Below are 21,083 nucleotides of genomic sequence, written 5' to 3'. Positions count from 1 at the left end.
ATCTAGATATATAGTTATACAAACACACAAATAATAATAAGAAAAATAAATGTTTCGTTAATATTTTCCTTATGTTTCGTTTACGTGTTTGTATCATTTCAACATTTTAATTTTTTAAATAAACTCTTATGTCATCATCATTGTCATGAAAAAAATGAAAGAAAGGCTGTAAGAGTACAATCTAAATATTAGGGGTGCAACGATACTCGTATCGATATTGAACCGTTCGATACAGGGCTTTCGGTTCGGTACGCATATGTATCGAACAATACAAAATTTGTAATTTATTTTATCAACTTTCCTTCTGACGATGCTGTCTGCGTTGAGCGCTCAGTGAATCTGCGTTCGACTATTCCATCTAGGCTGCACTGTCGAGCGCAGATCCACTGAGCGTTCAACGCAGACAGCATTGTCAGAAGGAAGAGCGCAGGGCAAGCTAGCGAGACAGAAGTTAAGCTCCTCTTGCAACATGGCAAATTGAACCTCCCCCACCCTCATTCAGATCTGGCGTTTGGAATTATTTTGGTTTTCATGTGACATATGACCCTGAAGGTAAGCGCGTCATGGACTAAAGTAAAACAGTATGTTGGATGTGCCACGCAATGCTCAATTACATGGGTGGGAACTAGTGTGTTAGCGCAGTTAGCTCGTTAATGTGTTGGCCGTCTAGCCCCATGCACGGGGTGATCAGGGGTAGCTCGTTAACGGAGATTTGCCGTGTTGTGGCGTTAAGGTCATTTCAACGAGATTAACGCTGACAGCACTAGTGGGAACACAACGAATATGACTGCACATTTACGCCGACATCATCCTAGTGCAAAGACAAGTGGAAGCAGACAAAAACAACAAGCATACATGCTACAAACCCAAGTCATTTAGACAGCCGTTAGCACATGATTCTCCTTATGGGGACCTGATATGTTTAATATTGTGGCGAGCTCAGACAAGGAGGAGATGGAGGTGTCGTTTGGTCTTGCTTCCCGTGAGCTAGCCAGGGAGCACAGCCGTTTATTGACATCTGCAGAAGAACACTGCCGCTAGCTAACTGCTCAGCGCGGCAACCGCACAGCAACAACAACACACGGGCGCCCTCTGACCCCGGAAGGACACATCGTCGCACCGAGAGGGCGTCACCCGTCACTATGGCAACATAAACAAAACATAACTGTACAAACAGAACCCCGAACAGCCCTGACCCGCTACATAGCCCCCACCTAAGGGGTCAGTCGTCCCCGACGACCCCATTACCGCACACAAAGTCCTGCAAATGTCCAGGTGCCTTCTTTTGGCGCACCGGCCGGTCCTGACCGGCGGGGGAAAAGTCACTCGGGTCAGAACATGGGGTGCCACCATCATCCCACTTCTGACACCAATGTGGCGAGCTCAGACAAGGAGGAGATGGAGGTGTCGTTTGGTCTAGCTTCCCGTGAACTAGCCAGGGAGCACAGCCGTTTATTGACATCTGCAGAAGAACACTGCCGCTAGCTAACTGCTCAGCGTGGCAACCGCACAGCAACAACAACACACAGGGCGCCCTCTGATCCCGGAAGGACACACCGTCGCGGCGAGTGGGTGTCACCCGTCACTATGGCAACATAAACAAAACATAACTGTACAAACAGAACCCCGAACAGCCCTGACCCGCTACAATATGCTGCTGAGAATATAGCCCAGAAGAAGCGTATAGTATTGCTTTTATTTTGGAAAGAGCCCTTTCTCTGTAATAAACTCTCTTTTCCAAAGATGAGTGATTCCTCAATCAGATAAAGGGCTTGCAAAATCGCTAGCCCGACGTCCCTGGGCTAGCGATTTTTCCAGTCGGGCTACCAAAATCTATCTCTGCCCTGCCCGTCGGGCTATCGTAGGAAGGAAAAATATATGTCAATGCTTTTGCATTCTTTCAGAAATGTAGCTGGGTAATTATGTCATTGGCATCGGTGAGCCACTGTCAATATGTGACATATTGAAATCGCGTTTGAATTTGCGCTTGTTTTTTGGTTTCACTTTGCAATCGCCCAAACTGTGTATAGAGAGTGATAGTACTGATTGGTGAGTGATGATAATTTGCGCACCAATTCCTCTGACATCGTCTTATCAATCGTTAGCTTACTATGCAAACATGACAAGTGAAATCTCCCGCAGCAAGCTTAAACATATGAGAGGTTGATCGCGCAGAGAATCGCTGACCGTTATGTGTGTGTGTGTGTAAAAGCAGCAGGATATATATTTTAGTTCTGCTGAGCCAAATAAGACAGGTCAGGGTGAAGAAGTGACAGCCAAAGAAAAGCTTACCACAAAACGGAAAAGTTATGACAAATCAGACTATAAGGCAAAAAGAAAGTGCAGCTTTATGGTTTCATGGACAAAAGAATTTCTGTGGCTGCAATATGACGAGCTATATAACCGGGGCTGCACATAAGTGGTCCGCAGGTGCGCATTCGCTGTCAAAATAAAAACAAAAAAAACGCGCACAAGATATGAAGTTGCAACGCGTGTTTGCATACATAAGATTTTCTGGAGGAGGACAGACATTTGTTTAGAACTCTTAAAGATGTCGAAGAAGCAAGCTCCTTTAAGCAATTACTTTGGTGTTCCTCCACCTCCAAACAAATGTCAGAAGGAGTCCGAACCACAAAAGAAGCACGTATTCTCGGAAAAGTGGTTGCAGGAGGTGAGTTGGCTTCAAACAAATGATGAACGCACAGAGATGTGGTGCGGAATGTGCCGTGAAAATCCCACTCTAGCGGACAAAAACAGCGCTTTTTATATGGACACAAACGCGCGTTGCAACTTCTTATCTGGTGCGCGTCTTTTATTTTGACAGCGAATGCGCACATGCGGACCACTTATGTGCACCCGTGTAAATAACATAATGTTCTGCCCGGTGTGTTGGTGGTTTTCTCTCGATTTCTGAGTCGACAAGCGCCTTTGTTACTGGGACCAGTCATTTTAAGAAAGGCCCCCATTAGAACCCATGAGAAATGCAAGAAATGCATTATTGCTCAGTCTGCAATAGCTTTCCCAGAACAAACACCAATTGCAAATAACATACTAAAAATAAACTTGAAAAATCTGTTTAGAACAGCGTACTATGTTGCAAAGAGTGAACTACCACTGGCAAAATTTAGCAGTCTTTGCAAACTTCAAAAAGCAAATGGCCTCGATCTTGGTTCCACTTTCCTCTTACCCGTGACTTCAGTGGAAATTTCAAATTCAGGATCTGACACAGACTGATTCATGTCCTACACAGTTCTTACAAGTTCATAGAAATTTCTGTTCAATTAGAACCAAGTATTTGAGTTGATGATTGTAATTTTTATACAATGTTGTAATTTGTTTTTCAACAATTTTTTGATTAATGTTTTGTTTCCTTTACAATATTATACTTTAATGTATAATATTGTAAAGGAAACAAAACATCAATCAAAAAATTGCTCTCTTTTTTATTCGGGCTACTTACATTTATTTTGGGCTACCAAAAACTGAAGAGTCCCTGCCCGAAGGGATTTTGAAATTTTGAGAGCCCTGAGATATATTTATTTTTTTAATTACTTTTGTTTCAGCAACATTAAATTTAAAAACTGTACTTTTGAGTTAAAATATATATTTATAATTTTAATAAATGACAAATTAAAAAGGCATGAATATTTTTTTGTATCGAAAAAATATCGAACCGTGACACCAAAGTATCGAACCGAAACGTGAATTTTGTGTATCGTTGCACCCCTACTAAATATGAGAGCTGTGTTTGTTATGGGGGGGGGGGGGGGGGGGTAAATTAATTATTTAAAGAAATAGTTCGTTAATTCATTTTGGCACTCGTGACCCACCGCAGTTATCATTTCGGAATGTAGTTCACCTCTTCGTCCAGCAGAGGCCGCAAAGCCCGCGCTTTTACGGTTCATGTTATTGTTTCATTGATTTTGGCTGAGCTGGCAGTAAAGTTACTTTCACTCTCATTAGCGTAACCGTTGTTAGCCAGCCGCACACGCTCTCGTTTTCACTGTATACTCCGTTAACAGGCAGCTTAAACTAGTCAACACACTTAATGTTTACAGTTGAGTGGATCCAACATGCACGAGCAGGACACTGCGGCGATCCTACACGGAGATGTCCTCAGTGACACAGCGGAGGAACCACAGCTCGACGTAAACAAAGAGGAGCCTGGTGTACCGTCCACCGACGTCGTACGACCGCCTGTTACATGCTCGCTGCCGGTGTCTGTGGAGCCGGTGTTGTTCCTGTCCATGTTCTCCCTGGCCCTGCAGGCACCTCTGTCGACCCAGTACCTGTGGGACCGCATAAGCGAAGACCTCGGCTACAACGGCTCCAAGAGGTCGGAGTGCGGCAACAGCTCAGCGCCCCCCGACCCGCTTCAGAAGGTAGTCCGGTCACCCTGAAATGTACTGCTGCTGCTGTCCACGTCTTTTCTGCGTGGGAAAAGCATTTGAATTACCCTTTAATTTAAAAACCATGTATGCCGTTACAAATAAAGGCTTTTCAACGTGAGTTTAATACATTGTGAAGTATTTTTATAACAGGAAAAGCACAAAAACATCTTTCATTAATATTACGTTACATGTTTATAACCTTAAAAATTCAATGCATTTTAACCCTTTTCTTCAGGCTCTATAATGGCGGAAAACTTAAAGGGGTTGTAGACACTATAACACTGTTGATTGATTTTATTAATGAAGCCATGCATAAAACAATATGCCCACCCCCAATAGGTTTAGACTAGTCCCAAGTAGCACCACAGCTTACAAGCACTAACGAAGTAACCTGACAAAGACCACGGAGAAATGTGTGATTTAGTCCACAGAAGGACTGTGGTACCCTGTTTACCCTCATTTTTTTTGCTACTTGGAATATTTATGCAGGCTTTAAAAAAACATTTATACTTAATATCTTGTATATAAAAAAGCTGAAAAACTTCTCACTTAATTTATTATATTTATTTAATTTCGCTGCACACCATGGGTCAGGGAAACACGGCATTTCAATCCTGTGTATACCCGGGACATATTGCAGAATGGACAATAAATCTGACTTTGACTCTCATCTCATATCATGACTCACTAATCCAATATTCTGTTGAACAGCCAGCAAACCTGCAGCATTATTTATTATTCATCACAAGTGAGACACAAAGTAATGCTAACATGCTAGATTTACAGTTAAACTAACTGGTTCAGTAGGAGAGGCCATCCCACTTTGTTGATTTCTTCAGGTTACATAGTTACCCTTAACAAACAACAAAATGAAAACACTTATTGAAGAAACTGCATGCAAAGCAATCCTAAAAATAAGCCATTCCTGTATCATATTTTTTTTTACCTGTTCTAACAAGTAAAGCACGCTCATATAGTTATAAGCATCACCAAAAGGGCCATTTTTTATCACGCAAGCCCTTTAAAGATATGCAAGACCTCCTGTCAAGTGCTTACAATTTGGAGAAAACAAAAGCAATGCACAAACTAATACACACATAAAGACATGCAGATGTGTTTTAAAGGCTTTTTTTTTCTAAGTAAATTGATCATCAGCACCTGAATGGCTGCATGTGTAGTCATTTAAGGAAAAAAGGAGTCGTAAGCCTTGAACCTACAAGCAGTTCAACAATGAGGAACAGCAGTCACATGCTGAAAATGGGAAAAAGGAATACAATCTACACGCTCTGCTAAAAAAGGTGAAGCAAAACTAGTGTTTGGGCAGATCAGACGCAATGATGTATGGGTCTAATTACGCTGGTGCACAGACAGAGTTACACCTGGGATGCAGCTAAGAAACAAAAAGTAGAAACACAGCATCTATTAAAAAATCTTCTCCACCTCTTCGCTGATCACTGAGATTGATTGTTGTTAAATGTGTCTTTTTCAGGAGGTGGAAACCTTGACAGCACACTGGAACCTGTACATCAGTCTGGGGGGCTTTTCTGTCGGGCTCTTGGTTGTGCCTCTCCTGGGCTCTTGGAGTGACCTCGCTGGTCGCAGACGAGTCCTCATCCTCCCTAACCTTGGCCTGGCCCTGCAGACGATCGTGTACCTTGTGGTGATGTATCTCAAGCTGCCCGTGGTCTACTTTCTAGTGGGACGGCTGCTTAGCGGCCTGTCGGGTGATTTTAATGCCGTCCTGGCAGGCTGCTTTGCCTATGTGGCAGATATCAGTGACAGGCGCTCTCGCACCTTCAGGGTGGCAATCCTAGAGGCGTGTCTGGGCCTGTCAGGGATGCTAGCCAGCATCATGGGAGGACAGTGGCGGCAGGCTCAAGGGTAAGGAATGTGTGTTAAAAGGTTTGTTCACACTGCTCTAATATATATCTAAATCAACCATATAAGCTTTACCTCTCTATTTCTGTGCTTTGTTTAGTTACATCAACCCGTTCTGGCTCGTGCTGGCCACCAACTTGGTGTCAGCTCTGTATGCCTTCCTCTTTGTCCGTGAGTCTGTGGTGCCAGACCCGAGTGCTAAGCTCCTCACTACTCGACACCATAAAGCTGTCTGGCACCTCTACTCATCAGGAGGCAGCAGCAGTGAGGCTGGAGGACAATTTCACAGATGCAAGCTGTGGCTTTACACGCTGTGCTTCTTTCTGGTGGTGACTGTTCACTTTGGCTCCAGAGAACTGTACGTGTTGTACGAGCTGAGCTCGCCTCTGTGCTGGGGCCCAGACTTTATTGGCTACGGATCAGCAGCTCACCACCTGGGCTACCTGAGCAGTCTGGCGGGGATAAAGATCATGCAGCGCTGCATGGAGGACTCCTGGGTGGCTCTTGTGGGTCTTGCCTCCAACCTTGTTGGTCTGGTGGTCTTTTCTGTAGCTAACAGCACTCAGCTCATGTTTACAGGTGAGAGGTGTCGGAGCACATTCATAACCTCCAGATGGTTTATAAACCGATTGTAAAAAGTCAATCTGAATGTACTATGTGAGGAAAAATGTGAGGTAGGATAAATTAAGTGAAGATGACTTTTACTATTGTAGTACTTTACCATGATTAGGTGTTTTCTCTCTTCTATTATGTGTAATGGAATGCGGCCTCTGCCCAAGAAAAAGTTTTGTCTGTGTTAAGACTTACAATATATATTGGTGTCAATTTAATTTGGAGTTAAATGTCACTGCAGCATGGTGGCACAGTGGTTAGCACTGTTGCTTCACAGCAAGAAGTTCAACTTGGCTACCTGGCCGGGGGCTTTCTGTGTGGAGTTTGCATGTTCTCCCCATGTCTGTATGGGTACTCTCCGGTGCTCTGGCTTCCTCCCACAGTCCAAAGACATGCAGTTGGGTTAATTGGTGAATCTAAATTGCCCATAGGTGTGAATGGCTGTCTATCTCCCTATCTTAGGCTGGGAACCTGTCCAGGGTGCACCCTGCATGTCGCCCTATGTTAGTTGGGATAAGCTCCAGCCTCCCTTTAGACCTTTTCAAGGATAAGTGAATGGATGAATGTCTGCTTGTTACTTTGATTATCTTCCTGTATTTGTGCTTTTCAAATCCTTTTACCCCATGTTATTGTTATTTTTAAAGCAAATTTTAAACATAATGACACGTCAGTGAACAAAAGGCCACTGATTGTAGCCTTGTACTCAGGGTTGTCAGCCCTGAGTACAAGGCTACAATAAACTGTCTCTGATTGTAACCTCTAGAAATAATTAACACAGTTTATTCACCCGCTCTGGATTATTTCATGGATATTAAACAATTACACGCATATAAACATAAAAATCTGTTTTGGTTTTGGTTTTTTTTCTCCCCAGGTTATGGTCTGTGTTTGCTCTTCATGACATCGACACCTGTGCTGAGGTCCAAGCTGTCCAAGTTGGTGGAGCCGTCAGAGCAGGGTCAGCCCGTGATCGTGTACAAGTGTTACACATTTAAAACCAAAGTTGTGCGGATTGTGTGAGAGAGAGAGCTCAGTGTGTCAGCTGTGCAGTGGTGGAGCCAGTGAACTAATTAGATCAGCAGCACAGTTGAAGCACATGTTCCCTTGTCACGCGGGACAGCTTGTGCTCTGCAGGTTGTATGTGTAATTGTGTTACTGGGTGTGTGTGTGCTTTTTCTTAGGTGCCCTGTTTGCATCTGTTGCCTGTGTGGAGAGCTTGTGTTATCTGGTGGGCAGTGGCGTTTTCAACTCCCTCTACCCAGCAACCCTGCACTTCATGAAGGGATTCCCTTTCCTCTTTGCTGCTATCATCCTCTTCATCCCAGCTGGAATAATAGGGTGAGTCTGTTCATGCCTGTGTGACTGGCTTTAGTCTTATGGGCTGTAAACAACCAGACAAATGTCATTACTGACCATCTTCATGTCTGTATTTCTAGGACTCTGCAGTGTTTGGAACAAAGGAGAGACCGGAGAGATGCCACAGTGTCCTGACCTGCAGAGAGGTGGAGGGCAGGATCACAAAAGAGAGTGCAGGTTCATCCTGGTGTTAGTCTGAAAGGTGAGCAGAGGCATCCGTTGTGTCTGCAGTTTTATTCGCTCACCCAGGGATGGGATATTTCCATCTTGTTACACCAGAAAGAATAAGTAAGCGATGAAGAAACGACATCCTGACTGACAGTTCTGCCAAACCCAAAAATGTGTCTTTATAATTAAAATTTGATGTAATTTTTTAATATCATGAGCTATTGTAGAGCACCGGAGATCATGACACTGCAGTGTCGTCACAGATTCTATGTAACGCGTCAACAAAAACAAAGAAGTTATTTTGTAAATTGCTGCTTTCTGATTTTGTCCAAGTGCTCACTAATACAAATATCTGATCAGCTGATCACATGGCGGTACCTCATGCATAATAAGTGGAACCTTGAAGCGGATGTGCTACAGCAGCAGAAGACCACACACACTCCTGTTAACTAACTCCTGTTAGTTAAAACCGTGAATGTATGTAATTGTTGTATATCTCCAGGTGTCACTGATTTAAGCCATATGTAGAATCAATCAGGAATGTTTTCCATTGTATGAATGTTAATCATTTTTATCTAAATGACTGCTTCTGCATTACACGCTGATCTGTGAAGTAATGCAGAAGCCGTGCACACAGTGTCACGTCCTAGTTGCACAATGAAGGAACAGGAGCTGTCGAATCAGCTTTAAATGCACAAAGGGAAGTTACTTGGCTGAGTGAAGTTTCCACTGACCTACCATTAACTGATTAGCAAGATTCGCGTGATCATGTGACCAAAGCCATCCTTAGAAAACATACAGTGTGCTACAACTGTCTGAGAAACCTGTCTGTTCTTCTATAATTTCCAATATTTAGCAATCTGAATACATTTTAGAGTACATTTTTTAAGTGATAAAATAAGTGATGTTTGTGTTTTAACTTTTAACATTTTATGTTTTTTCTAAAATTACAAAATGCAATTAAATTATGGTTTTGCACTTCCAGTTCTGTCAACAGAGTGATCTGTTATAATATAAAGTGTGATAATTTAATGATTTCAAACCCCAAAAATCTTGTTAATTGAGTTACACAATTTTATTTAATAAACTTGATTAACACATCTGGATGACTGCTTTTGTTGGTTTTTACAGGTGTACATTTATGCTTCATGAATACAGGACAGGTGTGTCAGATTGCTGTGTTTAATTATTTATTTATTTTCTGAACAAGGATACACTTTGGGGCAGTACAGTGGTGTGGTGGTTAGCACTGTTGCCTCACAGCAAGATTGTCCTGGGTTTGAATCCACCGGCTGTTTGGGGCCTCTCTGTTCTCCAATGTCTGTGGGGATTCCCTCCGGTACTATAGCTTCCTCCCACAGTCCAAAGGCACGCATGGGGTTAGGTTAATGGGTCATTCTAAACTGGCTGTAGGTATGATCATCTGTCTCTGTGTGTCAGACCTGCGATAGCCTGGCCACCTGTCCAGGGTGTACCTCTCACCCTGTGACAGCTGGGTGAAACAGCCCACCCACTCCCAAAACCCTGACTGGATAAGCAGAAGATGGATGGATGATACATTTTCAGTTCAAAAGCAGACATATAACTATTGGACAGACTGTGGTGAAGTAAGTCTTATGTCAGCAGTAATAATGGATTACACAGTGTGGTAATTCACAATTACACCGTAAAACAGAACAGATATTGAGGTACTTTTTACCCACTTTTATTACAGAACAGTATGTTTAACGCTACATGGAGTTATTCCCGCTACACATATTTCACTTGTTTATGGTTAAATTTGGGGCTTAGATTAAACTCACAGTAGTCACTCATCCTAAACAAATCATCAAGTCTGCCGAGGAAGATTTCTTCTATCACAACACAAACATGAAAACGGGAGAAATGTTGGTAAAGTCAGAGACCTGCTTTGGTCCATTTGATGTACACAGGTTAAAAAAAACGACGACTGCATATAGAGGAGTTTTGATGAACACTGATGTGTTAGCAGTGATAATGTTGCTGGGTGTCCATGTCAGCTGGTCTATCACAGTTATTTTCCTGAGATACAGAAGGCGCTTACTGTACCTGATTACACATATACAGCACTGACTAAAATTAAAGGCTTAGAGTTTTTATATACAATCCCCTTATCAGTTCTATTTATTGTTAATAATTAAGTGTGTGCATATCAGGTATTCCGGTCAGCAAGTAATCTAAACATCCGGATTCATTTCACATGCATTAGGTCAGAGCAGGGAAAGCTGCCAGACTATTCACTGTAGGTTATGTGGAATTTTGGCATCATGGATAGTTATTATAGCTGAAATCGGACTGTGTTTATCTCAGTTTATTTCTTCTGCTCTTTGGAGCCGTCTGAGCGGTCGACTTGGTCTTGGGGTCCTTTCAGAAAGCGCAGGATCTTCTCGATCGTAGCCTCCTGATATTCGTGGGACCACCTATGTGAAGAGACGTCAGCAGGCATTAGATGATGTCGATTCAGGGAAAACAGTTCCCTCTAATTGGAATTTTTACACATCTGCACTAAAGTGACTGAAATGTTAATGAGAGAAATATGAGTGCTATTGGGAGATTGTAATAAATGCAGTACAAATGGAACAAACAGCTGTGGTTTAGACCTGGTGGGAAAACAGTTTCCCCGCACATCACAACAGGACTGTGTCCACTGTCCAATCGGAGCACAGTATGCAGGGACTCACTTGATGCCGTTGAAGTTGAGAATGGCTCTCATGTCTTCTGGCAGGGACATGGGGTCAGGCCATGCAAAGTTATCTGTGACAGGAACTATGTTCTTCTTACCAGCCAGGGCCGTGACGATCTCCTGCAAGATGAAACAAATGAATTGGAGATAATCTATCTGAATTTCACTCCCCAATGGCAGCAGCTTCCCTCATAAGGGTAAAACTGCCTACCACAACACAAACACTGCTCAGGAACAGTGTGAGCAACACGGCAAAGAGCCCGACACAAGAATCATGCGTTCTCATAATAACATACATCCTAACCATGTTATTATGAACCTCTATGTACGCTTGGTTAACCTCTAACCAAGGATAGGATGTCCTAGAGCAAGTCCAACCCCACAAATCACAGGGAGCAGACACCACAGGACCCCTCCAAGGGTCCCATGTCCTGTTGAATCAGAGGTATTTAATGGCATAATATTAGGCAGAGTGGGATTTCCGTTAATTCAGTTTTTAGTCATGATATTTTATTAAAACCCGCCATCATGAATTTAAGTGGGTGTAAATGGAACTATAAACCTATTCATGAGTTTTAAGAGAGTTGTGTTCCACTGAAAATACAAAAACACTCCAAAAATGACTCCACAGAACAAACTTTAAATGCAAGCTCACAAATCTGATCTGATGTAATCCAATTGCCTCATGAACAGAACTACTGTGGAACATCTCGAGAAGAGTTCGAGGTGCAGTGATCTGACATTTTTCAGCAGAAATTAGACATAATTAGCCCTGACATTTCAACCATCGTGTGCAGGAAATGGAAAACTGACCTTATGCACCCAGTCCTTCATGGCTGTGTCTCCCATACACTTGTCGAGTGCACTGGCAGACAGGACCAGGATGAAGTTACGTGCTCTCTGCACACTCTGAATGAGTTTGTCCTCAAATTTACCAGCCTCCAGCTTCTCCACATCTATGAAGACGCTGTATCCTCGAACCTGCAGGTGCACCTTCAATAGGCTGGGAGCAAAACAAGATGAGCAGGATTTAATTTTAACCTTATCTGATCTCACTCTTCATCCTAAATGACCTTCTGCACAAAATCTTCTCCAGTTCTAACCTGGCCAGCTGTGAGCCCGTGGTTCGTCTGTAGCTGATGAAGACGTCAGGCCCTGAAGGCTGTGCATCGGTGTGGCTCAGTTTTAAGGGCCCGCGGCTGGCAGACAGTATCTTTGCTCTGTGGACGCCGTTCTCAATGTGGCAGTCGTGCTGGAGCTGCTTATCGGTCAGGCTCTGGATGTTGTGACGGTCCACGCCTGACTGGACTAGGCCGTAGGTGTACTGACGAAAACGGGGGTCCACCTCGCTTAACCAGTCGGCCATGTTGTTGGGGTCACATGTGGAGTAATTGGCGTAAGTCTTCAGCACACGCAAGTCTCTCAAAAACCTGGATGATCAGACAAATTAGAGGGTTTGTTTTTTTTCAAGACAAATAAACGCGGGTTCAAATATTATTCACCACTTGCCTCTTGCGAGTAAGGTTGGTAGTCATGCTCAAATCACAGCTCAAATCTTCATCTGTGATGTTCAGAAGAAGGTCTCCATCCACCTGGAGTTCCTACGTAATAACATCACCAAACACATCAGGCCAGTTTAGTCTGATTTTATTTATAAAGCATGTTTACAACAACAAAGCTGGCCAGCACACTGTACGTGAAAATGAGGGTTACACAACATAATAAAAGATACACCACACGCACACACCATTGCCCACACACCTCAATAAGTATATCTGAAGAATCACAAATATACTAGAGGCAATAAAGTACCTAAATACCTACAATTTTCACTCTAGGATAAAAGCCAAGAAATGAAAATGAGTTTTAAGCCTTACTTTAAAAATGTACAAGGTGGGGGGCAGTCTAATTGGCAGTCCAATGATATTCTTCGGTGCAAAAGGCAAAACTGACCCTAAAAACGTTCTCTCCACTAAACCACTCCTAAGAACCAAACCACATCCATGTCAGTTCAGCTGTTAAACTGAGCTGTGAGATGAACGTGTGGATAGATATTTCATCTTTCTGTAGGAATAATGTGTCGCTCACCTGAAAACGATCACAGCAAGCGCTGAAGCCGATCTGCTGCAGCCACGTCTGCACCTCACAGGTTTTCCAGTTGGGCACGCTTGACAGGATTCGTTTCGGTACTTCCTCTCCCATCATGCTCAGCGCCCGCTTAGCGAGGGCACAGACTGTGGCATTGCTGGAGTACATGACGATTCTTTTGAGGCTCTGCACAGCACCAATCTCTTGAAATATCTGAAAAGGAAGGAGAAATTGGGGATCAGCCACAATATATTTCAATTTTAAGTGAAATAGCCACCTGCCACAACAACAAGGCTTAAAAGGATCAGTCAACGTTAAAACATACATCTCTTCATAAAATAAAGGCAAATAATTAACGTGAGAATTTTCTCAAATTTTACTTTCCAATTAAGGTGAGGTTGTTTTGAACTGTTATCCAACTTATACCTGTCGACTCATGCTAAATAAAGCTCAGTTATTCAGCTTTTCTTAAGTACTGCTAAATGGTGATTTCAATCAGTAATGTTTCTTAACAACATTAAAATTGCATAAGACCCTGAAGCACACTGAATTTGTTTGCAGGTTTTGCCTCTGTAGGAGGAAGATGAGGCTACTCTTGTCCAGGCTGAACTGAAGAAGCAGCAGAGCCCTTCTTGTGGAAAAACCTAAACTGCTTTCTCTGCTTTTTCAGGCACACTTCCTGCAGATCTTTGTTCTGTTTTATGAGGTCTGTCTTCTCTCTGAAAAGTTCTTCATGCTGCACTTACACCTTCTTACACCTTCTCTCCAGTTCTTCTAAGGTTTCCTGCTTTTGTTCACGTTTTTCTCGCAGTTCTTTGTTTTCCTCTTCCACGTCCTTTTTTGTTCTTCTTCTTTTAATGGATTGTTTGTAAGGCCTCATGTCTCTGCTGTAGTTCTTGAAGTAAAGACTTCATGTCTTTCTGAGATTTGTCCTCCTCAAACATTACACGCAAATCTTCATTGTTTTTCTCCGATACTTGAAGCTTGCACACGATTTGTTGGTATACTGCTTCCTTTTGTTCCTTCTCGTTCAGCAATGGTGCATTTCTTCTCAGTGCTTTGTCTATCTTTCTCTGTGGCTTGGAGCTTGGATTGCATCTCTTCATGTGCTGCTTCGATAAAAGCTCCTTCTGCTCCTTCTCTCTTAAAAGTTGTGTGTTTCTTCTCAGAACTTCGTCGAACATCACTTGCAGGCCTTCATTTTTTCTCCATGTCTTGGAACTTGCATTTTCTCTGCTCTTCATTTTCTTTCAACATTTCTGTAATTTGTTGCATTTTTCCTCTTTCATTTGTTTAATCCTGATCTTCAGGTCTTGTTTCTTCTTGCATAAATGTTCTAAAGCTTTTCTGAGGGCTATAAATACACCCAGGTGAGCAGTGCTGGGATCTTCCCTTTGGCTTGAGTGGTGCTGTGTCTGAGACATTTTGGGACCTTGATACAATAACTCTGTAGAGGATTTAGATGTTAGTAATATTTGTTAAGTAATGTTTTAATGAATATGTTGAATTGTTAATTTATTTTATTAATTTATAATCAGTTTTGATTCAAATATCTATAAAAATCCATGCACTTCATTAATCTAAAAAATAAATACTATGTGTCAGCCACTGGAAGTATTATTTATTATTTTATGCATCTGATGTCTTTCCAACTCATTAAATAAGAGAGACAGTTTTACCTTTGTGTTGCGCTGACGGGACTTGATGCTGGCCTCAACACACAGGTAAAAGGCTGCAATGCACTTTCCCTCCACTCTCGTGCCATCCAGTAACGGCAAAAGTTGCTGCAGGTCAGATGCGGTCCTTCCCTGCATGCTGTCTGCACTGTCCAGTAAACTGCGGGCAAAGTCCTCTGGATCCAGAGATGCGATGAATGGCTCCACTAGCTCCAAGGTCCCTGATTTCACCACCTCTTTCTCAATTTCTCTGTTTGCAGCTAACACAGTTACAGCCAAACAGGCATAGAAACGAATGAGTTCATCCTCTTTGGAAAAGGCCAGTGGGAAGAGCCACTCAGCTGCCCGTTTCTCGATCATCCAGCGCTGGCAGCAGTGGCCTCCATACATCGCACAGTTAGCCAGTGCCACGGCACAGTGACGCAGAACAGTGGGGTCCGTACCTCGGCACCAGAAGAGGAGGGTGTCCAGGGCGCCGTTGGTGATGAGGTGGATAGACGTCTCCTCGGTGTGTTTGAACATGTGCTCGAGGATGCCCGAGACGCTCCGAGCCAGCTGAGCATCTTCCTGCTGACGAGTCAGGTTGAGGATGACCCCCAGACCTATGCGAGCCACGTAATCCCTGTAGACAAATTTGGAAGATGGTAACAAACACTAAATACAGACTTCATACGGTCTGGGAGACTGAGTGACAGCACTTCAGCAGCCAAGAAATTGAAGTTCATACCCACCATCCCACATTCTTTATCACTAATTAACAGAAAAATTGATCAGAGTTTATTTACACAGCTAACACCCATATTTGACAACTGTTAGAATTTATATTATGGCATGAACCAATCGGTTAACTAAAGAGAAACGACAGTCTCTCATTGTTTAAAGAACTGAATGTCAGCCAGTCTGAAAAATTGCTAAAATTTTGAATGTGTCCCAAAGTACAGTCGCAAAAACCATCAAGCACTACAACGAAACTGGCTCACATGAAGGAAAGGAAGAACAAGAGTCACCTCTGCTGCTGAGGATAAATTCATCATCATCGCCAGCCTCAAAAAGTTAACAGCACCTCAGATTAGAGTCCAGATAAATTCCAGACAGAGTTCCAGTAGCAGACACATCTCTACATCAACTGTTCCGCCAGAAATCAGGCCTTTTCGATCAAATAGCTGCTAAGAAACCACTACTAAGGAAAGCAACAAGCAGAAGAGATTTGTTTGAGGCAAGAAACACAATGAATGGACAATAGACCAGGGGAAATCTGTGCTTTGATATGATGAGTCCAAATTTTGAGATTTTTGGTTCCACCTGCCATGTCTCTGTGCGGCACAGAAAAGGTGAACAGATGGTTTCTACATGCGTGGTTCAAACCATGGAGCAAGGAGGAGGAGGTGTGATGGCGTGGGGGTGCTTTGCTGGTGACACTGTTGGGGATTCGAACCAGCATGGCTTCCACAGCATCCTGTAGTGACATGCCATTCAATCCGGTTTGCATTTAGTTGGACCAATGACCTCAAACACACCTCCAAGCTGTGTAAGGGCTATTTGACCAAGAAGGAGAGTGATGGCCTGGCCTCCACAGTCACCTGACCTAAACCCAATCGAGATGGTTTGGGATGAGATGGACTAGCAAAAGGGATGAGACAGAAGGCAAAAGTGCCAACAAATCCTCCGCATCTCTGGGAACTCCTTCACAACTGTTGGAAAATCATTTCAGGTGACTACCTCATGAAGCTCATCAATAGAGTGCCAAGAGTGTGCAAAGCAGTAATCAAAGCAAAGGGTGGCTATTTTGAAGAATCTAGACTATAAAGCATGATTTCAGTTATTTTACACTTTTTTGTTTACTACATAATTCCATATGTGTTCATTCATTCATTGTTTTGATTCCTTCAGTGAGAATCTACAATGTAAATAGTCATGAAAACAAAGAAAAAACAATAAAATGAGAAGTTGTGTCCAAACTTTTGACTGGTAGTGTACGTCAGTGTGAATTCAGTCTATTATAGCTTTTGACGTCTGTTTAAGTAAAATTTGTTGTTTCAAACTGCAACATTACATGTTATTTCTGTGACAGGTGTACATAAGAAACGCTGCATGGTTTTAAAAGTATTCAGCAGACAGATCTCAGTACATGCAGGTAGAAAGGAATCACTTACAACTTGGTTAATGCAACTAAAAGTGTGCCCTGGGGTTCAGTTGAAAGAACCCTTTCACTGTAATGATGATAACAAGGTGGATGGACTGCTCTGCACATACTCTGACCCAGCCTCTCCTTCAGCTGCAATCAGCTGCTAGTACATTACAGCACAACATGTTTGAAATCCTGACGACACCGAACTGATGATCTTCTCAAATGCAAACTCAAAACCACTGAACCGTATCACTGCAGTCCTGGGCTGTGAATCAGTATCTCAGTATAAGTGCTTAAGAATTATAATAGATGACTCACTCTCTTTTACACCTCACTTTCAGCAGCTGTCTGTATATTGAGGCAACAAAGAGACTTGTTGCTCCCTCGTCATATCAGAGTTGTTATATGCATTTGTATAATGCCTGCAAGGAAGTTCCTTCAACTAAAACTTCATACGATTCCAGGTGAATATAACTGATCAGTTACTTCAGGCTGTAGAAACAGAGCAGAGGTGTCTGGCACAGCTTCATCTACTTTCGAACTGCATGGAGACGCTCCAGCAACACTTGTACTATAAAAATGAACTTTATCACTTGACTGACGCGTTTCGGCTTGTAGTCTTCATCTGGATCTGGAGAGTAATCATCTGGATCGTGGATGCCAAGCAGTAAAGTTGTTCTTTATGCTACAAGTGTTGAGCTTCACCTTCTTCATGCTGCAAATATTTGACCACCCCCGTGTTCTGGCCCCAGACGCTGACGTTTAAATTGATGACTTGGAAATGTACTACACTTATTTTGTGTATTTTTGCTGAGCACTCATTTCTGAAACTGTACTGCTGCCAGTCTTGGCCAGCTTGCTTGTGGAAAGGAGAGTAATAATCTCAAGAGTCACATTAACCCCATTAAATAAAGGTTCAGTAAATAAAGATCACATTTTATAATCATTTACTAAGTGATTACTAGAATACTCAGACAAATATGGAGACACACAAACACAAATACTGCACTACCCGCAGCAGTGTTTAAACTTTATGTCTAAGTACAAAAACAGACTGCAATGTCGTACAGTCTACTGCGGTCCTGCACCGCATCACACCGTTACACCATACCTGTTCTCTGAGATCAGTATCTGCTCCAGCAGTTTTGCAGACTCGTAAGTTATCTCCACAGCAGGCGACTGCTGGAGCTGAAGCAGCAGCTCCAGGCCTCCATGCAGCCGGATCCTGTTGCAGATCTCCTCGGCCACTTGACGACCCACGGTAGGTAAAACCCAGGCCTCCTCCACCAGCTGGAAGATCTCCGCGATAGCTCTGCGGGTCTCATCTGAATTCGATGTTTCCCTGGATGACTTCAGCCTACTGATGGCGGAGCGCAGGGCGGGAAGTGACGTGTCCAAAACCGCCTGGACGTCGGCATTGATCCCCGGAGAGATGGCCCTGGGGTCGCATGCGGAGCCGCTCCTCCCTCTCTGCAGCCGGCTGACGTAATCCGGGACTGTGAGCCGGTCAGAGCTGAACATGATGTAGAAATGTCGGTAGAGCCTCCACAAGAAGAGCGTCAGGGAGAAAAGCATCTACCGGCACAAACAATGTGATCGATCTGGATGCGCACTGCTAGAAGCAGCACTGCCGTGTTCACTTAAGGCCTGTGATCCGTGTTCAGCCTACTGGCCGCCCTGTAAACAAAGCCAACTCCTGCAGAAAAAGCAAGGCCTCGGTTATTAATCAAAAGTGACAGCTTTCACCAAATCGCACATCACCTCTCTCTGGGTGTCATACGCGCCAGTAAGCCATTAAAGACGTCTGAGCAGATCAGCGGGTATTTACGCTTCACAGTTGCTGCTTTGTCTCTCTCAGTAGATGTGTTAGTGGGCACAATTTGTAGAAGTGTCCTTAAAGCGCACAAGACCTCGAACCGAAACGCTGGGAAGCACGGCCTGCTCGTTTTGCTAAGAATAACAATAAACTATTGTTGCCTGTATTCTCGCTCGCATTCATTCACTGAGGCTTGGCTAACAAAGGAGACTTTTAGTTCTCATAGTTTCCCTTCCAACGCATCCAGCGCGCTGCCGCGGATTGTTTTCTCCAAAAATATCAAAAGTACCCTGCGGAAGTTCCTCGCCTGACATCCTTTGGTCAGCATCCGCAGGCTGCCTGCATCTTCAAGGCTTCGCACCGCCCACCGGCGCCGGATATGTTATCAGTGATGTACAGTGAAAGAAGCAGCACCGCTCCTCATCATCTCTCAACTCCCTGCATCACAGCCGGTCAGAGCATGCGTATAGTGGCAAGGGCGTTTGTAAACACTGCAGGCCCTCTGTAGATATAGAGGGCCAGGAGTGGCGAAATGAATGAATTAAATACGCCATTAAATAATTAATTAAATATGTCGATAATTAATTGAAATTTGAAGTAATTAATTAAAGAAATATTTAAATAATTAATAAAATGCCCATTCATTTCATTTAAAACATTAAATACATACTTTTTATTTATTTCAAATTTTATTTAATTAATGACACATTAATTAACAATTGCTTAATTGTATATTTGATTAATTAATTTTTGACAAATTTGATGAATTATTTATTTATTTCTTATTTTAATTAATTATTGAACCGTTTAATTAATTACTTAATGATGTATTTATTTAATTCATTTTGGCAGTCCTGACCCTGTGGCTGTCTTGATGAATTCGTTTTACCTGTCAGCCTCACCCATCAAACTCAGGGGGCGGAGTTAACGCTGTTCAAGTCAAAGCCATTGCTTTGGCCTGGTGGCCATTCTTTTGGGCATTTCTCCACACCAACAACCAGCATATGGAAACTAACTAAACTGTACTTTGAAATACCCTGTTTTTGTCTCACCAAATGCACTGTTATTTTTTTTTTTTTTAGCCGAGAATGTAGTGGTTTAATCTTCAGATATCTGGTCGGTTTGTCATGATAGAGCCTATTTGCAAAAGTTCTTCGATGATTTCGGAGATGTCTGCCCAGCCCAGACTCACAGCAAAGCATGTGATAGACCTGTTCCCCTCATAAGCGCTTGAGCTGTTATACCACCGACAAAGCTCAGGTCCTGGTACACAACTGTCATAACCCAGAGTTTCCTAGCTGACATGAAAGTGTTGGCATCAAACTAACCTAACGGTCATCTATGAATCCAATTCACAGGTCATATCAATATTCTTTTACAGAAAATTATCCTCATTACTATCAACTATTCCAGAGACTCGAAAATCTAAAGCATAAAGAATTTAAAAATATACCAGTCTGAGACCACACTGTTGTAAAAGAGATGAAGGCTTCAATTTGTCGCAGATCAGATTCATGATGTGTGTTCTGTGGTATCTGCATTTCCATTAGCGTAAGACTTGCTAATTAAGACTGCTAATTAGCAGCAGATTAGAATAAAGTATAATAACATTTATAGGCTACGTTTAATAAATCACCAAATTAATACCTGCATGCTCCCGTGACAATGCCAGGCACCATGCTAATTTACAACACATTCCTCCATCATTCCCCCGTTTAAAACACTTAAATCGTGCTGTAAATAAAAGACTGAGTGAAAACGTGGCGCTTCCAGATGACTTTAAAAAGAAATGATCAATCGGTTTGAGTCTGTATTCTCTTAGCAGCAGACTTGCTGCTGTTTAAAGGTTTGAGAGTAAAGATTAGATATAAAAACAAACGTCAAACACAGACTCAGTCCACGTATACATTTGATATTAGGTCAGCAATTACAGTGTCTGTGTCCTGTTTTAAGATCTTATATGTAAAAGTTGTCTGACCTGCGTCGAGCCAGCCGCTCAGAGTCCGTGGTTACCATGGTTACTTGCATACGCTCCTGTGAATTAAACAGCCGGCACTGCGGTAACTAACCGGTGATATGAGTGTTTATGTCTTTCATTGCAAAAGAACCGACTGACTTGGTTAACTGATGTGTACTTGGATAAACTATAGTTTAGAAATATCACATAGATTATGGTTATGGATAACGCCCACGTGGCCACCTGTGGCCTCGGAAATTTGAATTCGTGTACACCACTATACTGAAATAAACAGCCTATTACTGAAATACA

At 42.8% G+C, this 21,083-nt stretch overlaps 2 protein-coding genes across 4 annotated transcripts in view; one reads left to right on the top strand and one right to left on the bottom strand.

Moving 5' to 3' along the window:
• slc46a1 (solute carrier family 46 member 1) overlaps positions 1-9,997 on the top strand; it is a 35,370-nt gene extending 25,373 nt beyond the window's left edge. The window contains exons 1-7 of one of the 3 annotated variants that reach the window (XM_082503459.1): positions 212-552; positions 4,059-4,382; positions 5,881-6,272; positions 6,370-6,848; positions 7,756-7,839; positions 8,063-8,219; positions 8,318-9,997. In XM_082503459.1, coding sequence (XP_082359585.1) covers positions 541-552; positions 4,059-4,382; positions 5,881-6,272; positions 6,370-6,848; positions 7,756-7,839; positions 8,063-8,219; positions 8,318-8,372 — 1,503 coding nt within the window. In that variant the 5' untranslated portion in view covers positions 212-540 and the 3' untranslated portion in view covers positions 8,373-9,997. Of the gene's footprint in view, positions 1-211; positions 553-2,466; positions 2,672-4,058; positions 4,383-5,880; positions 6,273-6,369; positions 6,849-7,755; positions 7,840-8,062; positions 8,220-8,317 lie in introns of those variants that run through there. The other 2 variants (XM_082503458.1, XM_082503460.1) reach the window with 2 other exon arrangements.
• Positions 9,998-10,094: 97 nt separating this feature from the next.
• sarm1 (sterile alpha and TIR motif containing 1) lies at positions 10,095-19,257 on the bottom strand. Its single transcript, XM_082503455.1, has 9 exons — positions 19,104-19,257; positions 18,110-18,694; positions 14,874-15,492; positions 13,195-13,407; positions 12,616-12,707; positions 12,210-12,536; positions 11,920-12,109; positions 11,105-11,226; positions 10,095-10,843 (listed from the first exon to the last, which is right to left on the bottom strand). The coding sequence occupies exons 2-9, from the start codon at positions 18,571-18,573 to the stop codon at positions 10,735-10,737; spliced, it is 2,136 nt and encodes a 711-aa protein (XP_082359581.1). The 5' UTR covers positions 18,574-18,694; positions 19,104-19,257; the 3' UTR covers positions 10,095-10,734.
• Positions 19,258-21,083: the final 1,826 nt, after the last annotated feature.

This window comes from Aulonocara stuartgranti, assembly GCF_965226115.1.
Source record: "Aulonocara stuartgranti genome assembly, chromosome: 14".
Taxonomy (NCBI): Eukaryota; Metazoa; Chordata; class Actinopteri; order Cichliformes; family Cichlidae; genus Aulonocara; species Aulonocara stuartgranti.
The sequence above is the reverse complement of the archived record's forward strand: the minus strand, read 5'-3'. Positions and strand labels throughout refer to the sequence as shown.